This window comes from Haliotis rubra, unplaced genomic scaffold, assembly GCF_003918875.1.
Source record: "Haliotis rubra isolate DU_JTF1 unplaced genomic scaffold, ASM391887v1 Scf335, whole genome shotgun sequence".
NCBI classification, from domain to species: domain Eukaryota; kingdom Metazoa; phylum Mollusca; class Gastropoda; order Lepetellida; family Haliotidae; genus Haliotis; species Haliotis rubra.
In genome coordinates, this window is record NW_025767008.1 from 758,631 (window position 1) to 780,101 (window position 21,471).

At 42.6% G+C, this 21,471-nt stretch overlaps 1 protein-coding gene across 4 annotated transcripts in view; it reads left to right on the forward strand.

The window, feature by feature from the left end:
• Positions 1 to 20,898, forward strand: part of LOC124284371 (NADPH oxidase 5-like) — a 40,831-nt gene extending 19,933 nt beyond the window's left edge. For all 4 annotated transcript variants that reach the window (XM_046720458.1, XM_046720459.1, XM_046720460.1 and 1 more), the window contains 12 exons: positions 5 to 155; positions 8,614 to 8,824; positions 9,063 to 9,448; positions 10,822 to 10,997; positions 12,876 to 13,067; positions 15,635 to 15,767; positions 16,488 to 16,601; positions 16,942 to 17,054; positions 17,436 to 17,492; positions 17,643 to 17,852; positions 19,431 to 19,697; positions 20,652 to 20,898. In XM_046720458.1, coding sequence (XP_046576414.1) covers positions 5 to 155; positions 8,614 to 8,824; positions 9,063 to 9,448; positions 10,822 to 10,997; positions 12,876 to 13,067; positions 15,635 to 15,767; positions 16,488 to 16,601; positions 16,942 to 17,054; positions 17,436 to 17,492; positions 17,643 to 17,852; positions 19,431 to 19,697; positions 20,652 to 20,783 — 2,142 coding nt within the window. In that variant the 3' untranslated portion in view covers positions 20,784 to 20,898. The remainder of the gene's footprint in view (positions 1 to 4; positions 156 to 8,613; positions 8,825 to 9,062; positions 9,449 to 10,821; positions 10,998 to 12,875; positions 13,068 to 15,634; positions 15,768 to 16,487; positions 16,602 to 16,941; positions 17,055 to 17,435; positions 17,493 to 17,642; positions 17,853 to 19,430; positions 19,698 to 20,651) is intronic.
• The last annotated feature ends 573 nt before the right edge of the window (positions 20,899 to 21,471 follow it).

A 21,471-nucleotide genomic window follows, 5' to 3' on the forward strand; every position in this document is an offset into this window, starting at 1 on the left:
GTAGTCGTTTTTTGGAGAGAGGTATTTCAAGCTGTTCGACACAAACAAGAGCGACACTATCGAGGTATCCGAACTACTTGCGTCAGTGAGGAAGCTCACACAGGCTACATCAACAGAGAAACTCAACTTCCTCTTCCAAGTGTACGACCAGAACGGTATGTTTGCCCCAACACATAGTTTTGTTTGTGTCCTGTTTAAATTCGAACAACGTTATATGACCGGCCTGCAAATAGAAGTGTCTGGAACAAAAAAATCGGAGTCTGGACCAGACAATCCAGTGATCGATATTATAACCAACGACCTACGCCGTCGTGTTGCTAGGATTCACTTTTAGCCAGGATACGGAGCCTGAACACCCGTTCGTTACGTCGCCTCTTGCGACCAGGGTAGTTTGCTCAGGGTAGTTTGCTCAGGGTAGTCTCAGGATACTCTCAGGGTAGTCTAGTCGTTGTATATGACGAAAACAAGTATGTTCGTTGTAAACGTTGATAGTTGGTGTGTGTTCATATTTGCTGGCTGAAAACGTTGATCGTTATTATTCGGATAAGTGCATAAATCTTCTTGTACGAATTATTTTCTTGATAAGTAGTAGTATTATTCCGAGGTCGAAACGACATTAATGTTGCAACAGGGGATCTGGTTGTCAACCCTGACATGATTAAATAGATGCATATATTCGTATTGGTACTGCTCAGACAGATGCTCAGTATATTAATCACTGGATTGTCATGCCTATACTAGACTTCAGTAAACAACGGTTATAACGAACTGAAATCACCACTAATTTCAGTTCGTCATAACCGTAGTTGGTCGTACGCATTTCGACTAAAATATGCATGAAGGGGCCGTGATCAAAGAATGGTTATCCATCAGTTCATTATCCAACAGTTCCTTATCCACCAGTTCGTTATCCATCAGTTCGTTATCCATCAGTTCGTTATCCATCAGTTCGTTATCTATCAGTTCGTTATCCACCAGTTCGTTATCCACCAGTTCGTTATCCACCAGTTCGTTATCCATCAGTTCATTATCCACCAGTTCGTTATCCATCAGTTCGTTATCCACCAGTTCGTTATCCATTAATTCATTATCCACCAGTTCGTTATCCATCAGTTCGTTATCCACCAGTTCGTTATCCACCAGTTCGTTATCCATCAGTTCGTCATCCATCAGTTCGTTATCCACCAGTTCGTTTATTGTATTTACAGACCGCCTTAATATACAGGAATGTTGAGTGTGGCTGTTTTTACATCCAGCAATGCTGAAGGAGACGAAGAGATTATATCTGACAAACATCGTAGTGTTTTGACCCTGTAAGAAAGCCCTGGTCCTGAACACGTGTTTCGTCCTGTCATGTAATACCGTGTACAGCCTGTTTTTCACCAATAAACACATTCCTTCTGGTGTAACGTGGAAGAGAAGATTATGACACAATGTATCAAGTTTTCCCTCCTGTAGATCATTCGACATTTGAACGTATACAACGTGCCCTAAAGTCCCTACTAAAGAAATACCGCATTCTCCCTTTGGTGCTCTGAAGCAAAACCTGTCCTTTCTATCCATGCTTCCATGTACAAGACGATGGGAACGAGGGGCAGTCATTGGTGGTGTAATGACTTCAGGTCACAGTGACCCCACAGGGCAGATCAGTGCTCATGATAACATCCACTAGTTTACCGCGACAGGGCTTAGGACAATCTCTATAAAATCAGACTGGTTCTCGCTCCGGCAAAACAGCCCTTGAGGGTAGCGCCAGGACAACCGTTTAGACCGTCGCTTGCCAGATTAGGATATGTGACAGCAAGACTGGGGTCTCCGATCATGCAGCCTCTAAACGTTACCGACAGTTACTGGCTTTTCGACTAAGTCCGAAAAACCATCACCCGTCTCTTTTCAGTGCGTAGATTGATGCTCATGCTGTTGATCACTCGATTGTCTGGTCCAGACTCTATTATTTACAGACCGCCGCCATATAGCTGGAATATGGCTGAGTGCGGCGTGAAGCTAAACTCACTCACTCACTCTTCAATGGATAAACGAACGAATCTTTGCAATAGAGAGAAGTACTTCAATACAATCTAGACCATTTATTAGTCATTCAGGAATGAAATACTGTTAAGTTTTCGAATGCATTGCATACCTTTGTCAAAATAGTGTTTTAACCATTGTACCCCGTTTGAAAATAGTGTAAACATAAAGTTAGAGAAACCTGCTTTCTGACTGATGTCGAAGTTCCTTCTATTGGTTAGTGAAAGTTTGTGGAGTGATTTATGTTAGATTGGGGCTTGCGGACAAACGCTTTGATGTTGGTAGAAAGGACGTTTGTGCATTGTACAGTTGTTGGTTGGTTTGTTGTTTAACGCCGCACTCAGCAATATTCCAGCTATATGGCGGCGGTCTGTAAATCATCCAATCTGGACCACACAACCCAGTGATCAACGTCATAAGCATCGAATCTACGCAATTGGGATACGATGCCATGTGTCAACCAAGTCAACGAGCCTAACCACCCGATCCCGTTTGTCGCCTTTTACGACAAGCACGGTTTGCTGAAGACCAATTCTAACCCGGATCTTCACGGGTATAGACAAGCATTGGTGACTGAAGATCGACTCTAACCGGGATCTTCATGGTAGACAAGCGCTGGGTGCTGACGATCAATTCGCGGGTGTAGACAAGCATGGGTTGCTGAAGACTAATTCTAACCCGGATCTTCACGGGTGTAGACAAGTACGGGTTGCTGAAGACTCATTCTAACCCGGATCTTCACGGTAGACAAGTACGGGTTGCTGAAGATCAATTCTAACCCGGATCTTCACGGGTGTAGACAAGTGCGGGTTGCTGAAGACTAATTCTAACCCGGATCTTCACGGGTGTAGACAAGTGCGGGTTGCCGAAGACTAATTCTAACCCGGATCTTCACGGGTGTAGACAAGTACGGGTTGCTGAAGACTAACTCTAACCCGGATCTTCACGGGTGTAGACAAGTGCGGGTTGTTGAAGACTCATTCTAACCCGGATCGTCACGGGTGTAGACAAGTACGGGTTGCTGAAGACTAACTCTAACCCGGATCTTCACGGGTGTAGACAAGTACGGGTTGCTGAAGACCAATTCTAACCCGGATCTTCACGGGTGTAGACAAGTACGGGTTGCTGAAGACAAATTCTAACCCGGATCTTCAAGGGTGTAGACAAGTACGGGTTGCTGAAGACCAATTCTAACCCGGATCTTCACGGGTGTAGACAAGTACGGGTTGCTGAAGACTAACTCTAACCCGGATCTTCACGGGTGTAGACAAGTACGGGTTGCTGAAGACTCATTCTAACCCGGATCTTCACGGGTGTAGACAAGTACGGGTTGCTGAAGACTAATTCTAACCCGGATCTTCACGGGTAGTATATAGGTCGAACCTTCATGTTCGGTGTTAACGACTTGATTTCGAGGGACTGGCTAAAAACTATACGATATTTTTTCGACATGTGTCTTAGTGCTCATCATACCCCGGGTTCGAATCCCATCATGAGTACGGCATCTTTGGATGTCCTCCGCCATGGTAATGCTGAACTATTGGTAAAACTGTGTAAACCCATAACCACTTAATGCTGATATCTCCAATAATGAGATAAGTGGGTTGTACGTTCATGTAAATACGTGATCAAACTGACATATGAGATAGAGGTCAGTGTCACGTGTTCGTGTACAAATGTATACGGGAACGCAGTGTCTACGATGACATCTCCCAAGGTCTGAGCACATGAAAGTAAATTAGGCGTGTATTTACTGAAACTTGTTGAGGTCTAGTGCATAAAACCTGACGCTTGTCGTTGACGACTCTGTGTACTTAAGTCATTAGTTTTAATAGCACGAATGACTATAACGATTATTTCGCAATGATTTGTAGGGTATGACAAACCTCCTCCAAGCGATATTTACTCAAGGCCATGTGACACATAGTCACATTATACATACATACAGGGGGACTTTTATGGATATCACCTTCGATGACATAAAACACGACATTTCGGAGTATGTTCTTTCTACTTCATCTCATAAGTTATAGCAGCTTCGAAATTATAAACACGCTTATATGTACAACGAGTTATCACTGGCAATATTTATCAAATATTTCTCACTTTCGAGAAGTGACATAGACGAAGGAGAGTAATATCGAATAATTTAGGGCAAGAATTTCATGGATTTCAGATTGTTTGTTTTAAGGAATACGACGTTTCAGATTTTACTACTTCATCAGATGAATGAAAAAGATCCAATTAACTACTGGTTTCCGTTGTTGTTATTTTAGCTTTACATTTTTCAAACGATACGTATTGTGATATATTTCCCAGGACCGGTGTATTAGGGACCATTGATAATTTATGGCTAGGGGGGGGAGTGATGACGATTTTTATGGAGAAGCATGTACAATGTGAATGACCCCCCCTAAAATTTATGGACAAGGCAAGTGACCCCCTTGCATGTTATGTACAAATTCAATGACCCCCCTCCCCTTCCCATATTTTTAAAGCATGATTTTGAAATATTTTTATGTACAAAATTGCTGACGCCCCTAGAAACATGTGTACAAAATTGATGACCCCCACCTCCCAGAACAAAATGGGTGACCCCCTTAAAATCATCATCACACACACCCCCACCCCACCCCACCCCAGCTATAAATTATGAACGGTCCCTTAAGTAAAGAACATCTGTGAAGTTTTTGTGATTATCTTTATGGTTTAAATTAGTCTACACAGACTTCCATTCACAACAAATGTTTCCTTCGTTATTCAATGACAAAACGGCATACTATCATGCTATAAATTGGATTTAAAGAAATTAGAATCCCTGACTATGCAACCTAAGTTTGAGATCACGTACTGTTATCATAATCATATCATATATAATCATTAGGGACTTATAATGTGGGAAATAGGATCGACATGTACCATTAGTGTCGCTAACTGTCAAACACTTAAGTTCCCTTGACATGTCAATACGGGTACCTGACTCGCAATATATTGCAATCCAATTTATTTGCAAAAACACAGCCATATATCTTACCACGTTGTTGTTTAACATGTACTTATATCTGCTTCCTGGTTGTTTTTTCATGCCTTAATGCGTATCACTTCTATATGTCGTGGACAGACCTTATCGAAGTGGTTGTATTCTGACCCACCGCTGACATAACACAAACAGGTGTTTACGTGACACGCACACATGCTGAGTCGTACCTTGTGATTCACCTGACTGCGTGACTAACTCGCAGGGTGGTTGTACCCAGGTGTATACAGAGTGCTCATTGGGTTCAATGGAGTATCATTGAATGTACGGGGACACGTCTAAAAAAATAATATCAACACTTATCAAATAAACTGTACCTGTGTTCGACGTGGGAGATTTGAGGTAGACCTATTGAGACATGAATGCTATTTAATGTGAATGTTTGGCCACATGCATGCGAGTCTCTTTGGTGTGTGTGTGTGTTTTCATGCGTGCGCGTGTTCGTGCGTGCGTGTGTGTGTGCTTGTGTAAAAAAGTGCTAGCATACTGTACCGCAGTTTGATATGAATTACGCACTCAGACACATGGGCACTACACTGAGTGACCACGAGCCGACCTGTGGTGTCCCCTCAACGCTCAGAACCGTACAGATGAACTCGGTATAACTCGATATACTTCGGTATAGCTCGGTTTAACTCGGGATTGAACCGCCGACCAACCTCTATTTGTGAAAAAACGCAAGCCACCACAACACGGAGACCTTCCCCACATGATGCGTCTGCTAGGAATAATATGTTACAGACATAAATTCCTTACAACACGCATGCCATGTTGGGCAAGTGGTATTGGTGCACTGGTGCAAGATGACGGGCGGGCTGAGAGGTTGATGTTGGGGTGTATAACCCTGTTAACGTTATATCAACATAACGTATACACTGCGCTTCCTTCAAGGTGACGGTTATATCCACATGACGTATACACTGTGCTTCCTTCAAGGTGACGGTTATATCCACATAACGTATACACTGTGCTTCCTTCAAGGTGACGGTTATATCCACATAACGTATACACTGTTTTTCCATCAAGGTGACGGTTATATCCACATGACGTATACACTGTGCTTCCTTCAAGGTGACGGTTTTATCCACATAACGTATACACTGTGCTTCCTTCAAGGTGACGGTTATATCCACATAACGTATACACTGTTTTTCCTTCAAGGTGACGGTTATATCCACATGACGTATACACTGTTTTTCCTTCAAGGTGACGGTTATATCCACATAAAATATACACTGTTTTTCCTTCAAGGTGACTGTTATATTCACATATCGTATACACTGTTTTTCCTTCAAGGTGACGGTTATATCAACATAACGTATACACTGTATTTCCTTCAAGGTGACGGTTATATCCACATATCGTATACACTGTTTTTCCTTCAAGGTGACGGTTATATCCACATAACGTATACACTGTTTTTCCTTCAAGGTGAAGGATATATCCACATAACGTATACACTGTTTTTCCTTCAAGGTGACGGTTATATCCACATAAACTATACCTTGCTCTTCCTTCAAGGTGACGGTGATATCCACATAACGTATACACTGTTTTTCCTTCAAGGTGAAGGATATATCCACATAACGTATACACTGTTTTTCCTTCAAGGTGACGGTTATATCCACATAAACTATACCTTGCTCTTCCTTCAAGGTGACGGTGATATCCACATAACGTATACACTGTTTTTCCTTCAAGGTGAAGGATATATCCACATAACGTATACACTGTTTTTCCTTCAAGGTGACGGTTATATCCACATAAACTATACCTTGCGCTTCCTTCAAGGTGACGGTTATATCCACATATCGTATACACTGTTTTTCCTTCAAGGTGACGGTTATATCAACATAACGTATACACTGTTTTTCCTTCAGTGTGACGGTTATATCAACATAACGTATACACTGTTTTTCCTTCAAGGTGACGGTTATATCCACATGACGTATACACTGTTTTTCCTTCAAGGTGAAGGATATATCCACATAACGTAGACACTGTTCTTCCTTCAAGGTGACAGTTATAAATCCACATAACGTTTACACTGCACTTCCTTCAGAGTGACGGTTACGTCCACATAACGTATACACTGTTTTTCCTTCAAGGTGACGGCTATATCCACATAACGTATACACTGCGCTTCCTTCAAGGTGGCGGTCATATCCACATAACGTATACACTGTTTTTCCTTTAGGGTGACGGTTATACCCACATAACGTATACACTGTTTTTCCTTTAGGGTGACGGTTATACCCACATATCGTATACACTGTTTTTCCTTTAGGGTGACGGTTATACCCACATATCGTATACACTGCGCTTCCTTCAAGGTGGCGGTCATATCCACATAACGTATACACTGTTTTTCCTTTAGGGTGACGGTTATACCCACATATCGTATACACTGTTTTTCCTTTAGGGTGACGGTTATACCCACATATCGTATACACTGTTCTTCCCTCAAGGTGTAGGTTATATCCACATAACGTATACACTGTTTTTCCTTTAGGGTGACGGTTATACCCACATATCGTATACACTGTTTTTCCTTTAGGGTGACGGTTATACCCACATATCGTATACACTGCGCTTCCTTCAAGGTGGCGGTCATATTCACATAACGTATACACTGTTTTTCCTTTAGGGTGACGGTTATACCCACATATCGTATACACTGTTTTTCCTTTAGGGTGACGGTTATACCCACATATCGTATACACTGTTTTTCCTTTAGGGTGACGGTTATACCCACATATCGTATGCACTGTTTTTCCTTTAGGGTGACGGTTATACCCACATATCGTATACACTGTTTTTCCTTTAGGGTGACGGTTATACCCACATAACGTATACACTGTTCTTCCCTCAAGGTGTAAGTTATATCCACATATCGTATACACTCTTCTTCCTTCAAGGTGACGGTTATATCCACATATCGTATACACTGTTCTTCCTTCCAGGTGACGGTTATATCCACATAACGTATACACTCTTCTTCATTCAAGGTGACGGTTATATCCACATAACGTATACACTGTTCTTCCTTCAAGGTGACGGTTATATCGAAATAACGTGTACACTGTTCTTCCTTCAATGTGACGGTTGTATCCACATAACGTATACACTGTTTTTCCTTTAGGGTGACGGGTATATCCAAATAACGTATACACTGTTCTTCCTTCAAGGTGACGGTTATATCGAAATAACGTGTACACTGTTCTTCCTTCAATGTGACGGTTGTATCCACACAACGAATACACTGTTTTTCCTTTAGGGTGACGGGTATATCCAAATAACGTATACACTGTTCTTCCTTCAAGGTGACGGTTATATCGAAATAACGTGTACACTGTTCTTCCTTCAATGTGACGGTTGTATCCACATAACGTATACACTGTTTTTCCTTTAGGGTGACGGGTATATCCAAATAACGTATACACTGTTCTTCCTTCAAGGTGACGGTTATATCGAAATAACGTGTACACTGTTCTTCCTTCAATGTGACGGTTGTATCCACATAACGTATACACTGTTTTTCCTTCAAGGTGACGGTTATATCGACATCGAGGAGTTACAGACGGCGTTACGGTCGTGCATGGTGGAGAGTTCGGTGAAGCTTGGGGAGGAGGAACTGGACATGCTGACTCAGGCATTATTTGAAGAAGCAGATGAAGACAACAGTGGACAGATTACCATTGACGAATTGTCGGCGGTGATTCAGAAAAACCCTGGAGTAAAAGAGAATCTATGTGTGGGGTGAGCTACAGTAACATTTATCGGAGGTTTTGAAAACCACACAGCATTTGTAACCCGATCAACTGGAGGATTACTGGTCCAGTCTTGATAATAACCTCGATGATTGTCCGTGTTGCCTGGACAATGTTTGAGCATGCGCTTGTTTGGGATTTTTTAAAAAGATTTTATGATTGGCTGGATCCTATTCGTCCACACTTTTGGCTGTTTATATGGAGAAATTGTCTTGTTTGTATTTCAGTATAGAACAATGGCTTAAGCCTCCCACTAAAGCCAAGAAGAAGGGCAGTCGGTATCTCACTAAAGCCTACATCTTCAACAACCTCCGGAAGATAGCTTTCTTTGCCTTCCTAATCCTCCTCAACTGCATCCTGTTTGCCGTGGGCTGCTGGAACTATCGCACATCCAACTGGTGCATCATAGTAGCCAGAGGGTGCGGCCTCTGTCTCAACTTCGACTGCACCTTCATCGTTGTCCTCATGCTGCGGAAGTGCATTACCTGGCTGCGTGCGACGCCGGTTAGTCACGTGCTTCCGCTGGACCAACATATCATGTTCCACAAGTTGACAGGCATCTTGATATTGCTGTTTACTATTCTGCATACTGGAATGCATATCGGAAACGCAAGTACGTGTGCTACAGTTTACGTTTTTGGGTATAGTACTGCTTTACTGTATACAGTATATACTCTTTAGTTACAGGGTATTAATAGTGCAATACCGATTTACCATACTAGATATAGGCCATGCAATATTGGGTGTTAGCCGTGCTATGACGTTTTGCTATACTGGGTATAGGCCATGCAATATTGCGCGTTAATAAAACGTGCTATGACGTTTTACTATACTGGGTATAGACCATGCAATATTGGGCGTTAATTAAACGTGCTATGACGTTTTACTATACTGGGTATAGGCCATGCAATATTGCGCGTTAATTAAACGTGCTATGACGTTTTACTATACTGGGTATAGGTCATGCAATATTGGGTGTTAATTAAACGTGCTATGACGTTTTACTATACTGGGTATAGGCCATGCAATATTGGGCGTTAATTAAACGTGCTATGACGTTTTACTATACTGGGTATAGGCCATGCAATATTGGGCGTTAATTAAACGTGCTATGACGTTTTACTATACTGGGTATAGGCCATGCAATATTGGGCGTTAATTAAACGTGCTATGACGTTTTACTATACTGGGTATAGGCCATGCAATATTGGGCGTTAATTAAACGTGCTATGACGTTTTACTATACTGGGTATAGGCCATGCAATATTGGGTGTTAGCCGTGCTATGACGTTTTACTATACTGGGTATAGGCCATGCAATATTGGGCGTTAATTAAACGTTCTATGACGTTTTACTATACTGGGTATAGGTCATGCAACATGGGTGTTAGCTGTGCTATGACGTTTTACTATACTGGGTATAGGCCATGCAATATTGGGCGTTAATTAAACGTGCTATGACGCCTTACTATACTTGGTATAGGTCATGCAATATTGGGCGTTAATTAAACGTGCTATGACGCCTTACTATACTGGGTATAGGCCATGCAATATTGGGCGTTAATTAAACGTGCTATGACGCCTTACTATACTGGGTATAGGCTATGCAATATTGGGCGTTAATTAAACGTGCTATGACGCCTTACTATACTGGGTATAGGCCATGCAATATTGGGTGTTAATTAAACGTCCTATGACGCCTTACTATACTGGTATAGGCCATGCAATATTGGGTGTTAGCCGTGCTATGACGATGTACTATACTGGGTATAGGCCATGCAATATTGGGTGTTAGCCGTGCTATGACGTTTTACTATACTGGGTATAGGCCATGCAATATTGGGTGTTAATTAAACGTGCTATGACCTTTTACTTTACTGGGTATAGGCCATGCAATATTGGGCGTTAGCCGTGATATGACGTTTTGCTATACTATTGTGCTGCATCGCGACTGTCGTCATCGGTCATGTTCCCATCTTTGTTACAGTCTTGGTAGCCGAGAGTCAGTACAACCTCACCGTGCCTGCCTTCATCTTCACCACACAGGCAAACATCGGCTGGGTGGCCGGCTTCGCTCCCCTCTCTGGCGTTCTGCTCGTCGTCGTCTTCGTTGTCATGTTCATCTGCTCCATGCCCTTCGTCAGGAGGAGTGGATGTTTTGAGGTACATGAAAATAGTTTGAGTAAATAAAATATGTATGCATACAGGTATACCCTCTGACTTAAATGCATCACTGTATGTTTGAAGCCGTTACTTTTGGAGTGTTTGCTTTATTGACCACAGCATTATCTGGTTCTATACTGACATGTGATCTACTGGATCATGTGTTCCATGTCATTGCTACCCGTGAAGATCCGGGTTAGAATATTGATCTTCGGTAACCCATGCTTGTCGTAAGAGGCGACTAACGGGATTGGATGGTCAGACTCGCTGACTTGGTTGACACTTGTCATCGGTTCCCAATTGCGCAGATCGATGCTCATGCTGTTGATCACTGGATTGTCTGGTCCATTATTTCCAGACCGCCGCCATATAGCTGGAATATTGTTGAGTGCGGCGTGAAACTCAACTCAATCACTCACTCCTTGTTATTGCTTCTAGATGCTCTGCTGAAACCGTATGAACTATGCCAACTTGGCAACACTTTTTGTATGACTATATCCGTGATTACTATAGGACACTAATGATCCAAGTTCCTATTCCAATGTGTTCGTCTGGACAACACATTTTATTTTTTTATCTCAGGCATTTTACGTCACACACATGTTCTATGCTACTATTCCCAGGTGTTCTACGTTACATACATGTTCTATGCTACTGTTCCCAGGTGTTCTACGTCACACACATGTTCTATGCTACTGTTCCCAGGTGTTCTACGTCACACACATATTCTATGCTACTGTTCCCAGGTGTTCTACGTCACACACATGTTCTACGCCACTGTTCCCTGGTGTTCTACTGGTCACACATGTTTTATGCTACTGTTCCCAGGTGTTCTACTGGACACACGCGTTCTATGCTACTGTTCCCAGGTGTTCTACGTCACACATGTTCTATGCTACTGTTCCCAGGTGTTCTACGTCACACACACGTTTTATTCCATATTTCCAGGTGTTCTACTGGACACACATGTTCTATGCTACTGTTCCAAGGTGTTCTACGTCACACACATGTTTTTTGCTACTGTTCTTAAGTGTTCAACTGGACACACGCATTCTGTGCTACTGTTCCCTGGTGTTCTACTGGTCACACATGTTCTATGCTACTGTTCCCAGGTGTTCTACGTCACACACATGTTCTATGCTACTGTTCCCAGGTGTTCTACTGGACACATGCGTTCTGTGCTTCTGTTCCCTGGTGTTCTACTGGTCACACATGCTTTATGCTACTGTTCCCAGGTGTTCTACTGGACACACGCGTTCTATGCTACTGTTCCCAGGTGTTCTACGCCACACACGTTTTATTCTATATTTCCAGGTGTTCTACTGGACACACGCGTTCTATGCTACTGTCCGCAGATGTTCTACGTCACACATGTTCTATGCTACTGTTCCCAGGTGTTCTACGTCACACACATGTTCTATGCTACTGTTCCCTGGTGTTCTACGTCACACACATGTTTTATTCTATATTTCCAGGTGTTCAACTGGACACACGCGTTCTATGCTACTGTTCCCAGGTGTTCTACGTCACACACGTTCTATGCTACTGTTCCCAGGTGTTCTACGTCACACATGTTCTATACTACTGTTCCCAGGTGTTCTACGTCACACACACGTTTTATTCTGTATTTCCAGGTGTTCTACTGGACACACGCGTTCTATGCTACTGTTCCCAGGTGTTCTACGTCACACATGTTCTATACTACTGTTCCAAGGTGTTCTACGTCACACACATGTTCTATGCTACTGTTCCCAGGTGTTCTACGTCACACACATGTTCTATGCTACTGTTCCCAGGCGTTCTACTGGACACACATGTTCTATGCTACTGTTCCAAGGTGTTCTACGTCACACACACGATTTATTCTATTTTTTCCAGGTGTTCTACTGGACACATATGCTGTATGTTCCCTTTTGGCTGCTACTGATCCTGCACGGACGCTATTTCTGGATGTGGTTCATCGCCCCCGGATTGATGTTCCTCTTGGAGAAACTGTTTCGCTCCAAACTGATCAAGAGGATGAGATATGGAAACAGCTTCATCTTAGAGGTCAACCTGCTGCCCTCGGAGGTATGTCTGTATAGATCTCGTGCTGCATATTCTCTGTACGTGATATCCACAAGCTTGTCATGGTCTAGGATTTAGTGACGTTAACCTCGGAGGTATGTCTGTATAGATCTCGTGCTGCATATTCTCTGTGCGTGATATCCACAAGCTTGTCATGGTCTAGGATTTAGTGACGTTAACCTCGGAGGTATGTCTGTATAGATCTCGTGCTGCATATTCTCTGTACGTGATATCCACAAGCTTGTCATGGTCTAGGATTTAGTGACGTTAACCTCGGAGGTATGTCTGTATAGATCTCGTGCTGCATATTCTCTGTAAGTGATATCCACAAGCTTGTCATGGTCTAGGATTTAGTGACGTTAACCTCGGAGGTATGTCTGTATAGATCTCGTGCTGCATATTCTCTGTACGTGATATCCACAAGCTTGTCATGGTCTAGGATGTAGTGACGTTAACCTCGGAGGTATGTCTGTATAGATCTCGTGCTGCATATTCTCTGTACGTGATATCCACAAGCTTGTCATGGTCTAGGATGTAGTGACGTTAATGTATTCTGCCCCACCACCGGCAGCCGGTGTGACAAGACACGCCAAGGCGGGTCACAAGAAATACATCCGCCTGGAAATATAACACTCGTAATTCCGTTTGCTTCTTCTGTCGTAGTCACAAATGAATCGATTTTAAACTGCGTAAAGATAATTTCATCTTCCCAACAACATCTATACGAATACAAATAAAATCAAACAGTCAAGCACATACACGCGTGCACACGTGTCCACGCGCTTGCACAGACAGACAAAGAGCGAGACAGAAGAAGTTTTCCTTCTTCGAATGAATTAGTTTTACTACGCTTTTAGCAATATTCCAACAATATCACGGCGGGGAACACCAGGAATGGGCTTTACACATCGTACTCATGTGGAGAATCGAACCCGGGTCTTCGGCGTGACGAGCGACCGCTTTAACCCTTAGGCTACCCCACCGTCCCTCAGGTGTGAAGAAATTCCTCCACTATTTCCCTTAGATAACACACATGGCGTTTGTTTTCAAGTGTACGAGAATCATTTGACTAGAATCGTAAGTTTATTTTTCATGTAGAGTGAATCATGTGATTGAAATTGTAAACATTTCATGCTTTCTTCAAAGTATATGATCATTCAAATTTACAAATATGTTTCAGAAGTCGGAGTGTAAAATTAACACACAAACTGATTACTCCACCCAAAACATTTCAGTGGAATATTCTATTGTTAAAATGAGATTCAGACCCGTCTGTAGGTTCATGGAGTGTCAGGAAATACATGCCTGTTATCTTTGCCTGTCATGCGTGACTAACCCTAGTTTCAAATGTGAACATACTAGTGTTGGGAATTGGTTGAAATCTCACAATTGATGATTGCTCCATTACCAACGAAGAATCATCGAAAAAAAATGGTACGCGTCCTTTTTCAGATTTTCCTATCCAGGTTGTTACTGCAGAAAAGTATAACATGATAAAACTTGTTACTTTAAAGTGATGACTAATATATCATGAACATAAACTTCATGAACATAATAGTCAGTCATGACTTTTCAGTTAGTGAAGTGAGTTTTCTAAGAACTAAACATGTTTCGAGGCCCTGACAACTTCTAAGATATGTTCCATTGTCAAGTATTCCAAGACTAAAACAATAGTTCCAAAATCGTTTATGTTTGATTATGAGAAAATGTGATCGATTGCTTGGTCGTTTGGTCACTGCGACCAATCTCAGATTATTTCAATTAATCGGAACACCACTAAAACATACCGAAAGTGGGGCCTTGTATTTACAGAAAGCGAGTGTCCACACTAGTTGACCCCAAAAGCCCACTGGTGAATATCAGTGTATGGCTAGAACGAGGCATCTCCGGGATTCTCCCACTGACTGGCCATTTAAGAGGTCGGGGAAGGCAAAAACGTAACCTACCTTATTCCAAAACGGGAGCTAGATGTTTTAGAGGCCGAAACAAAGACATTGCCCAAACACACATTACAAAGTCTGCAGCTGTGATCAACACGGCGTATGTTCGAAGAAGGAAAGGGGCGGTGGGGTAACCCTTTGGTTTAAACGTCCGCTCGTCACGCCGAAGACCCGGGTTCGATTCCCCCACATGGGTTCAATGTGTGAAGCCCATTTCTGGTGACCCCACCGCCATATTGTTGGAATATTGCTTAAAGCGTAAAACTAAACTCACTCACCCACTCACTCGCGCGATCACACACTCACCCAACCACTCACTCTTTCACTCTTTTAACGTTGGTCATATTGGACAACACGTTCATTTCTGATCACCCATAAATTGGGCAAATATAACCATATTGTGTGGTTTAAGATGTTGCTTGCATACACAAACATCAAGTTCCCAAATATTCCCTTAAAGACATCCCGCACAATAATCCGAACAATTTAATTAACGTCAGTTTTCATCCAGGACCTTTCAGAAAATAGTTCCACGTCTGTAATGGATTCGTGATGTAGTACGGTGTGGTTCCACCTACTGAATTGTCTTCTACCCTGGTACAGTGTGATAGTTCCCGCATTCTCCACCAGGTGACGCACCTTGTTATCTCCAAGCCACCGAACATGAGGTTCCAGCCAGGAGATTATCTCTTCATCCAGATACCGGACATCGCCAACTCAGAATGGCATCCATTCACCATCAGCAGTGCCCCGGAGTTGGAAGGTACGGGGCTTTTATGAACGTTTTCAGGCTTTGGGGCGGTGTTGTAGCCTAGTGGTTAAAACATTCGCTCGTCACGCCGAAGACAAAGCTTCGACTCGGTACAATGAAGTCTATTTCTGGTGTCCCCGCCGTGATATTGCTGGAAAATTGCTTAAAGCGGCGTAAAACTAAACTCTGTTTAGACCCTTCACAGTTCTGAACTGTATCGAACACTTTGACTTTTGCGGGATTAACGTTAGAGGGAATGTCTTGACCACATATGTAAACAGTATCTTTATATAATAGCTGTAAGTGTTTCTCATAAACATTGAATGCAATCTTCAGATTGAAAGTATTATAATAATTGGCCACTAATATAGCGCTATACTCCATGATGGACATTACCCCGGATAACTCAAGCTGCCTGTGAGGCGCTATAAGGTTAATAGTCACATGACTTCTTCTACCGGGTACCCATTTCCTGTTGGGTCAATAGATGCAGGACAGAAGCCCTTCAAACTCATAAACCAAGCTGCCAAACACGGTCACCTATCCAAGACGTCAGGGACGGATAAAGCTTCTTGAGAAGGGGGTGGTGTGTGTGGGGTGGGGTGTGTTTGTGTGTGTGTGTACGTGCGTGCGTGCGCGCACTATTCATTTCCACCCGTTTTAAGATTTGTGACCTGCGCTCTACGCACTGGCTGATATTTTCCATCTCATCATTATACTTGTTTCTCACAGATCGCCTGTGGCTGCATGTACGCTCAGCCGGACATTGGACAAAGAAACTGTATGAGTATTTCAACACATACGAGGCAAAGAACTTGATGAAACCACACGCACATGTTAACAAAGGTACAAATGTTTTGGGGGAAACATTAGAGCAGATTCAAACCTAACGTGATACTGCATAACGATCCTTCCATTACATTGCTAGAAACTTCGTGTCCGTGAGTTTGGGTTTTGCTTTGTACATTGCTGCCTATGTGGTTGGAGCATTAGATGCAGACTAACGTTTAGGAACTGAATATATATAACATTGTGACCGAATAATAATGTATAAATGACTGTGTAACATTGTACATGTATATTTGATAGCATCATCTCCTGACTTGAGGACGAAGGTTATCGTGTTCCTGTAAAGCAAGCATACAATTTCAGATATTATTTAAATTTCTCTTCTTGATCTTTTCAGCCTTTCAGGCGACATCTGACGCCAACCGCCAGCTAGACACTTCCGTCAGCATCCGGTCCGTTCAGCTCATTGCAGATTTCGCCAAGTCAAGAAAATCTAAAAAATCTTTCAAGGTACGTTGATAAAAATATCAATAGTCCGAAAGAAGACGGGAGAAATATTTCCAAAAGATTTACCAAAAACAAATTGTTGCAATATTTTCGCTAAATGATGGGCCAAGTGGGGAGACAACCCTGTAATTGGTCTGCGTGTTCATTCTGAACAGATACTGAGTGATGTGCTCTGATCTTCACCTGCATGAGATGCGTCCCCTGAACACAATAGAAACGTAAAACTAAACTCACTCACTCACTACCGAAGACAAATTCTAACCCGCATCTTCACGGGTCTGTATATAAATGTGTTATATACCAATTCTAATACTACCGATATTAATCATAATGTCAATATATGTATATTGATGTTAATTGTTACTTTTATGTCTTTTTGACCAGTCACGGAAATCAACCTACAAAAGAAAAGCTGAGACCCATAAAATTGTCAACATCCAGGTGAGTTTTACTGTTCAGTTATCAATAAACACAATCTGAAACAGAAAGTGCTTAAACGCTACATGTCGGGCCGTTGAAAAAAGCATAAAAATTCGACTCATGCACGACGTTTATAATATATATGTATATAATATTTCGTTTCTCTCTCAGTGCTATATAGACGGACCATACGGTACGTCTTCGCGAGATATATTTGAGACGGAGCACGCTGTTCTGATTGGTTCCGGTATCGGCGTGACTCCCTACGCCTCCATCCTACAGAGCATCATGTACAGGTTCAAGGCCTACAAGAGATGCTGCCCCAATTGTACCCATGCCTGGTATGATGAAGTGCCACAACACGTCATGAACCTCAAGAAGGTCAGTATCACCTGGAACATAAACTCATGCGCAAAAGAAAGTGCACAGGTTGTGTTTCTTCCAATAAGATAAAAATAACAAAACCTTTTGATGAAATGGAAAATGTATGTTGAAACCCACTGCAATACACGTGTTTTATCAGCAAAATGACATTGTAACAATGACAGCGATGTAGTGATGACCACTGCAGACGGTTCCTACGATGCTGGAAGGTCAAGGCCATTCCACGCAGGGGTCGGTAGGCCCATACATGCCAGCAGGACGAAGTCGTCTTGTCACTGTAAATCGGCTTATGCGATGACCCAATGATGTGGCTGCTGATGACGTCACCGTCAACATCCAGTTTGCGTAGGTGAATAACCCGTAGATAGCGATCCTCTTGGGGTGTTGTGACTCTGGAACGTCCACTTCTGGGTCGATCACATGTCTGGCCTGTCGTACTGAAACGGTTAAACAGCCAAATATGGTTTGTCTTGTGCAACCCAATGTCCTTGCAATATCGCTGTTGAAAGCACCTATTTGTTTCATTCCTTTGGCCCGTTCTCGTTGCGCCGACGTCAATCTTGGCATTTTCTCGTGAGATTTCTGTCAGGTGATTGTTCAGTCTTCACGACAAACAAGTTTTATACTCTCTGTCAGAAAAGTGCTGGTGCATGGGACAATAATCACAATTTTGCAAAAATTCGTGCAAAACACTTACAAATGTTTTTGGTTGCATTTTGGCAAATGAAACATGATGGTTGCGTTCTATGCAATCAATGTTTTTCAATAATTTTATTAGTTAGAACGCATATTTGGGATTGCAACAACAATTACACCTGTGTACTTTCTTTTGCTTGTCAGTTTATGATGCTATTTTCATTTTGATGACAGTAGATTAAAGACAACGGTAACAATGGATGTTCGTGAAGGAATCATTATGAAAGAGGGTGAAAGTCTCCCGGAGAAAACTTGTCAGATCAAGCATGGGTTGCTGAAGACCAATTCTAATCCGGATGTTCACGGGTTATGGCCATGTTACAGTTTAGAAGCTATGGTGCCTAGGTTCTACGTGAACCCATCTGCTTCAAATCCAGGCCTCCGTTGCGTAGTTGACAGTGCGTTCGCCCCTATAGCGATAGGTCGCAGGTTCGGCTTAGTCATACCAATGAGCGTTTGCAGATTGTGCATATTTCTCAGCCTGACATTCGTCATGACTGCTTAAAGGGTGATCAGCAAGGAGTTAGCATACTGAACATGAATGGCGTGGCTACAGTGAGCATGACATCACAGTGGGCTACCACAACACACCGGATAACTCTCGCATGTTACAAATATGTCCGTCCCTACATTTATAGTTCAGGCATGGTCAAGTTCTGTGATGGATGTATGACAGCCTCAGTCGTTGCTCATGCTTTCACTCCCACATGGGTACAATGTATGAATCTCATTTCTGGTGCCCCCCGCCGTGATATTGCTGGGATATTGCTAAAAGCGGCGTAAAACTTAACTCACTCACTAATGCTTTCACTCACTAGTTTGAAGTTGGTTTCCTCTCGCATGACCAATTACAAGAGACATTATTTCCTTTTCTTCAAGGTCGACTTCATCTGGATCAACCGCGATCAGAAAGCCTTCGAGTGGTTCGTCAGCCTCCTCACTCAGTTAGAAATGGAACAGACTATGGAAGGCGGGCTGGGCAACTTCATCGAGATGCACATGTACATGACTGCAGCACTTAACAAGACGGACCTGAAAGGAATCGGTTTACAGATGGCCCTGGACCTCATCCATAAGAAACAAGACAAGGACCTGCTGACGGGACTGAAGACCCGCACACAGCCAGGGAGGCCAGACTTCAAGAAGGTAGTGAGATTGTATATGACGGATTCAGATATTTAACACAATACGTATGCTCTTTTAAATATTAACGTTCCGACCCACTGAAAATTCTCATCTTTTATCAATAACAATCGTGTTTTGTCTGTTACAAAAATCATGATTTTTTTAAAATTCATTCAAAATAATTTCGAGCAGATACAACGCGAAAAGTACATGTTAATATAAAGTACGTAAAACTTCAACTTTCCAAATGTTAACTTTTATATCAGACAATATTCAGGCTGTTCCAGCCTTTACTGTCTCCTTTTCGCAGTCCACCATTTTTCACGAATATTCCAAAGAGGCACTGACCCTTGCCCGAAATGCGTTTGTGATATTCAAAGCTTAAGGAAAATGTTTTTTAAAATGCCTTTTCTATCTGTGACTTAATTGCAATTACATATTTAGACTTATACTGCAAGTCCCTGTATTCATTCTAGATGAACAATTGACTCGCGTTGATTATGTGTGACTGGTGCCACCAGTTCGCTAGGATAGGTTCACTAATTCCCAAACACATGTCATCACCGCTATGTGATACAGAAACGTGAAGATCCGGGTTAGAATTAAATGATTATCTTCAGTAACACATGATTGTCGTAAAAGGCGACTAACGCGATCGTGTGGGGTCAGGCTCTTTGACTTGGTTGACACATGTCATCGTATCCCAAATGCGTAGAACGAGGCACATGCTGATCACTGGATTGTCTGGTTCAGACTCGATTATTTACAGACTGCCGCCATACAGCTGGAATATTGCTGAGTGCGGCGTAAAACTTAACTCACTCACCTATGTGATTCTAATCCATAACCCAGCGCTTATGACATGGAGGGAATCGAACAATCCACTTCGCTTTTAGTGGATATGTTTTTGGGTTATTGGGTGATTTGGCCAATTATTTACAAAATGTATGAAATACTTGCACATGTATGTTTCAGCTCTTCACCAAGATCGCTGCAGAGAAAAGGGGAAATGTGAAAGTCTTCTTCTGCGGTAATCCGATGTTGGGGAAGACAATAAAACAGCATTGTGAATCCTTCGGCTTCAGCTTCTGCAAGGAGAACTTCTAGTCGTCCTCCGAGACGTAGCGCCTTTGTACTTCCTCGTCTGTATATAGTTACGTATTCGCCAAACTCTTGCTACAAACTTAATCTCATTCTGCTGGAACTTGCTGTGATATACTTGTTACTTTGGATGAACGCTACTGTGACACTATTCCGGTCGCGTCATGGTTTGGAACGACATTCATGTCCTTCACATACTTCAAATCACCTTGGCCGCTACCAGCAAATGATTCAAGGACTCCACGAAGACCGTCTTCCAGTCACATATTATCTTCGTTGTGGAGGACTGCTTGCGACATTTACAAAATTCCCTGTTAGTGTTGTCAAAGCCAAATGTGTTGAGTAGTATTTCCTGAATGTGTGTCTGGCTGTTTGTCCAGCTGTCAAGCTGTCTGTCTGACTCTTTGTTTCTGCCAATGTTTGAGCCTGTGTTTGTGAGTGAGTGAGTGAGTGAGTGAATGAGAGAGCGTACACGAAGGCGCGTGCCACATATTTAGCCCCGCTTCCAGCAATATCCATGCTATGCAGGGGCGGTGGGGTAGTCTAGTGGTTAAAGCGTTGGCTCGTCACGCCGAAGACCAGGGTTCGAATCCCCACATGGGCACAATGTGTGAAGCCCATTTCTAGTGTCCCCCGCCGTGATGTTGCTGGATTATTGCTAAAAGCGGCGTAAAACCAAACTCAGTCAGTCAGT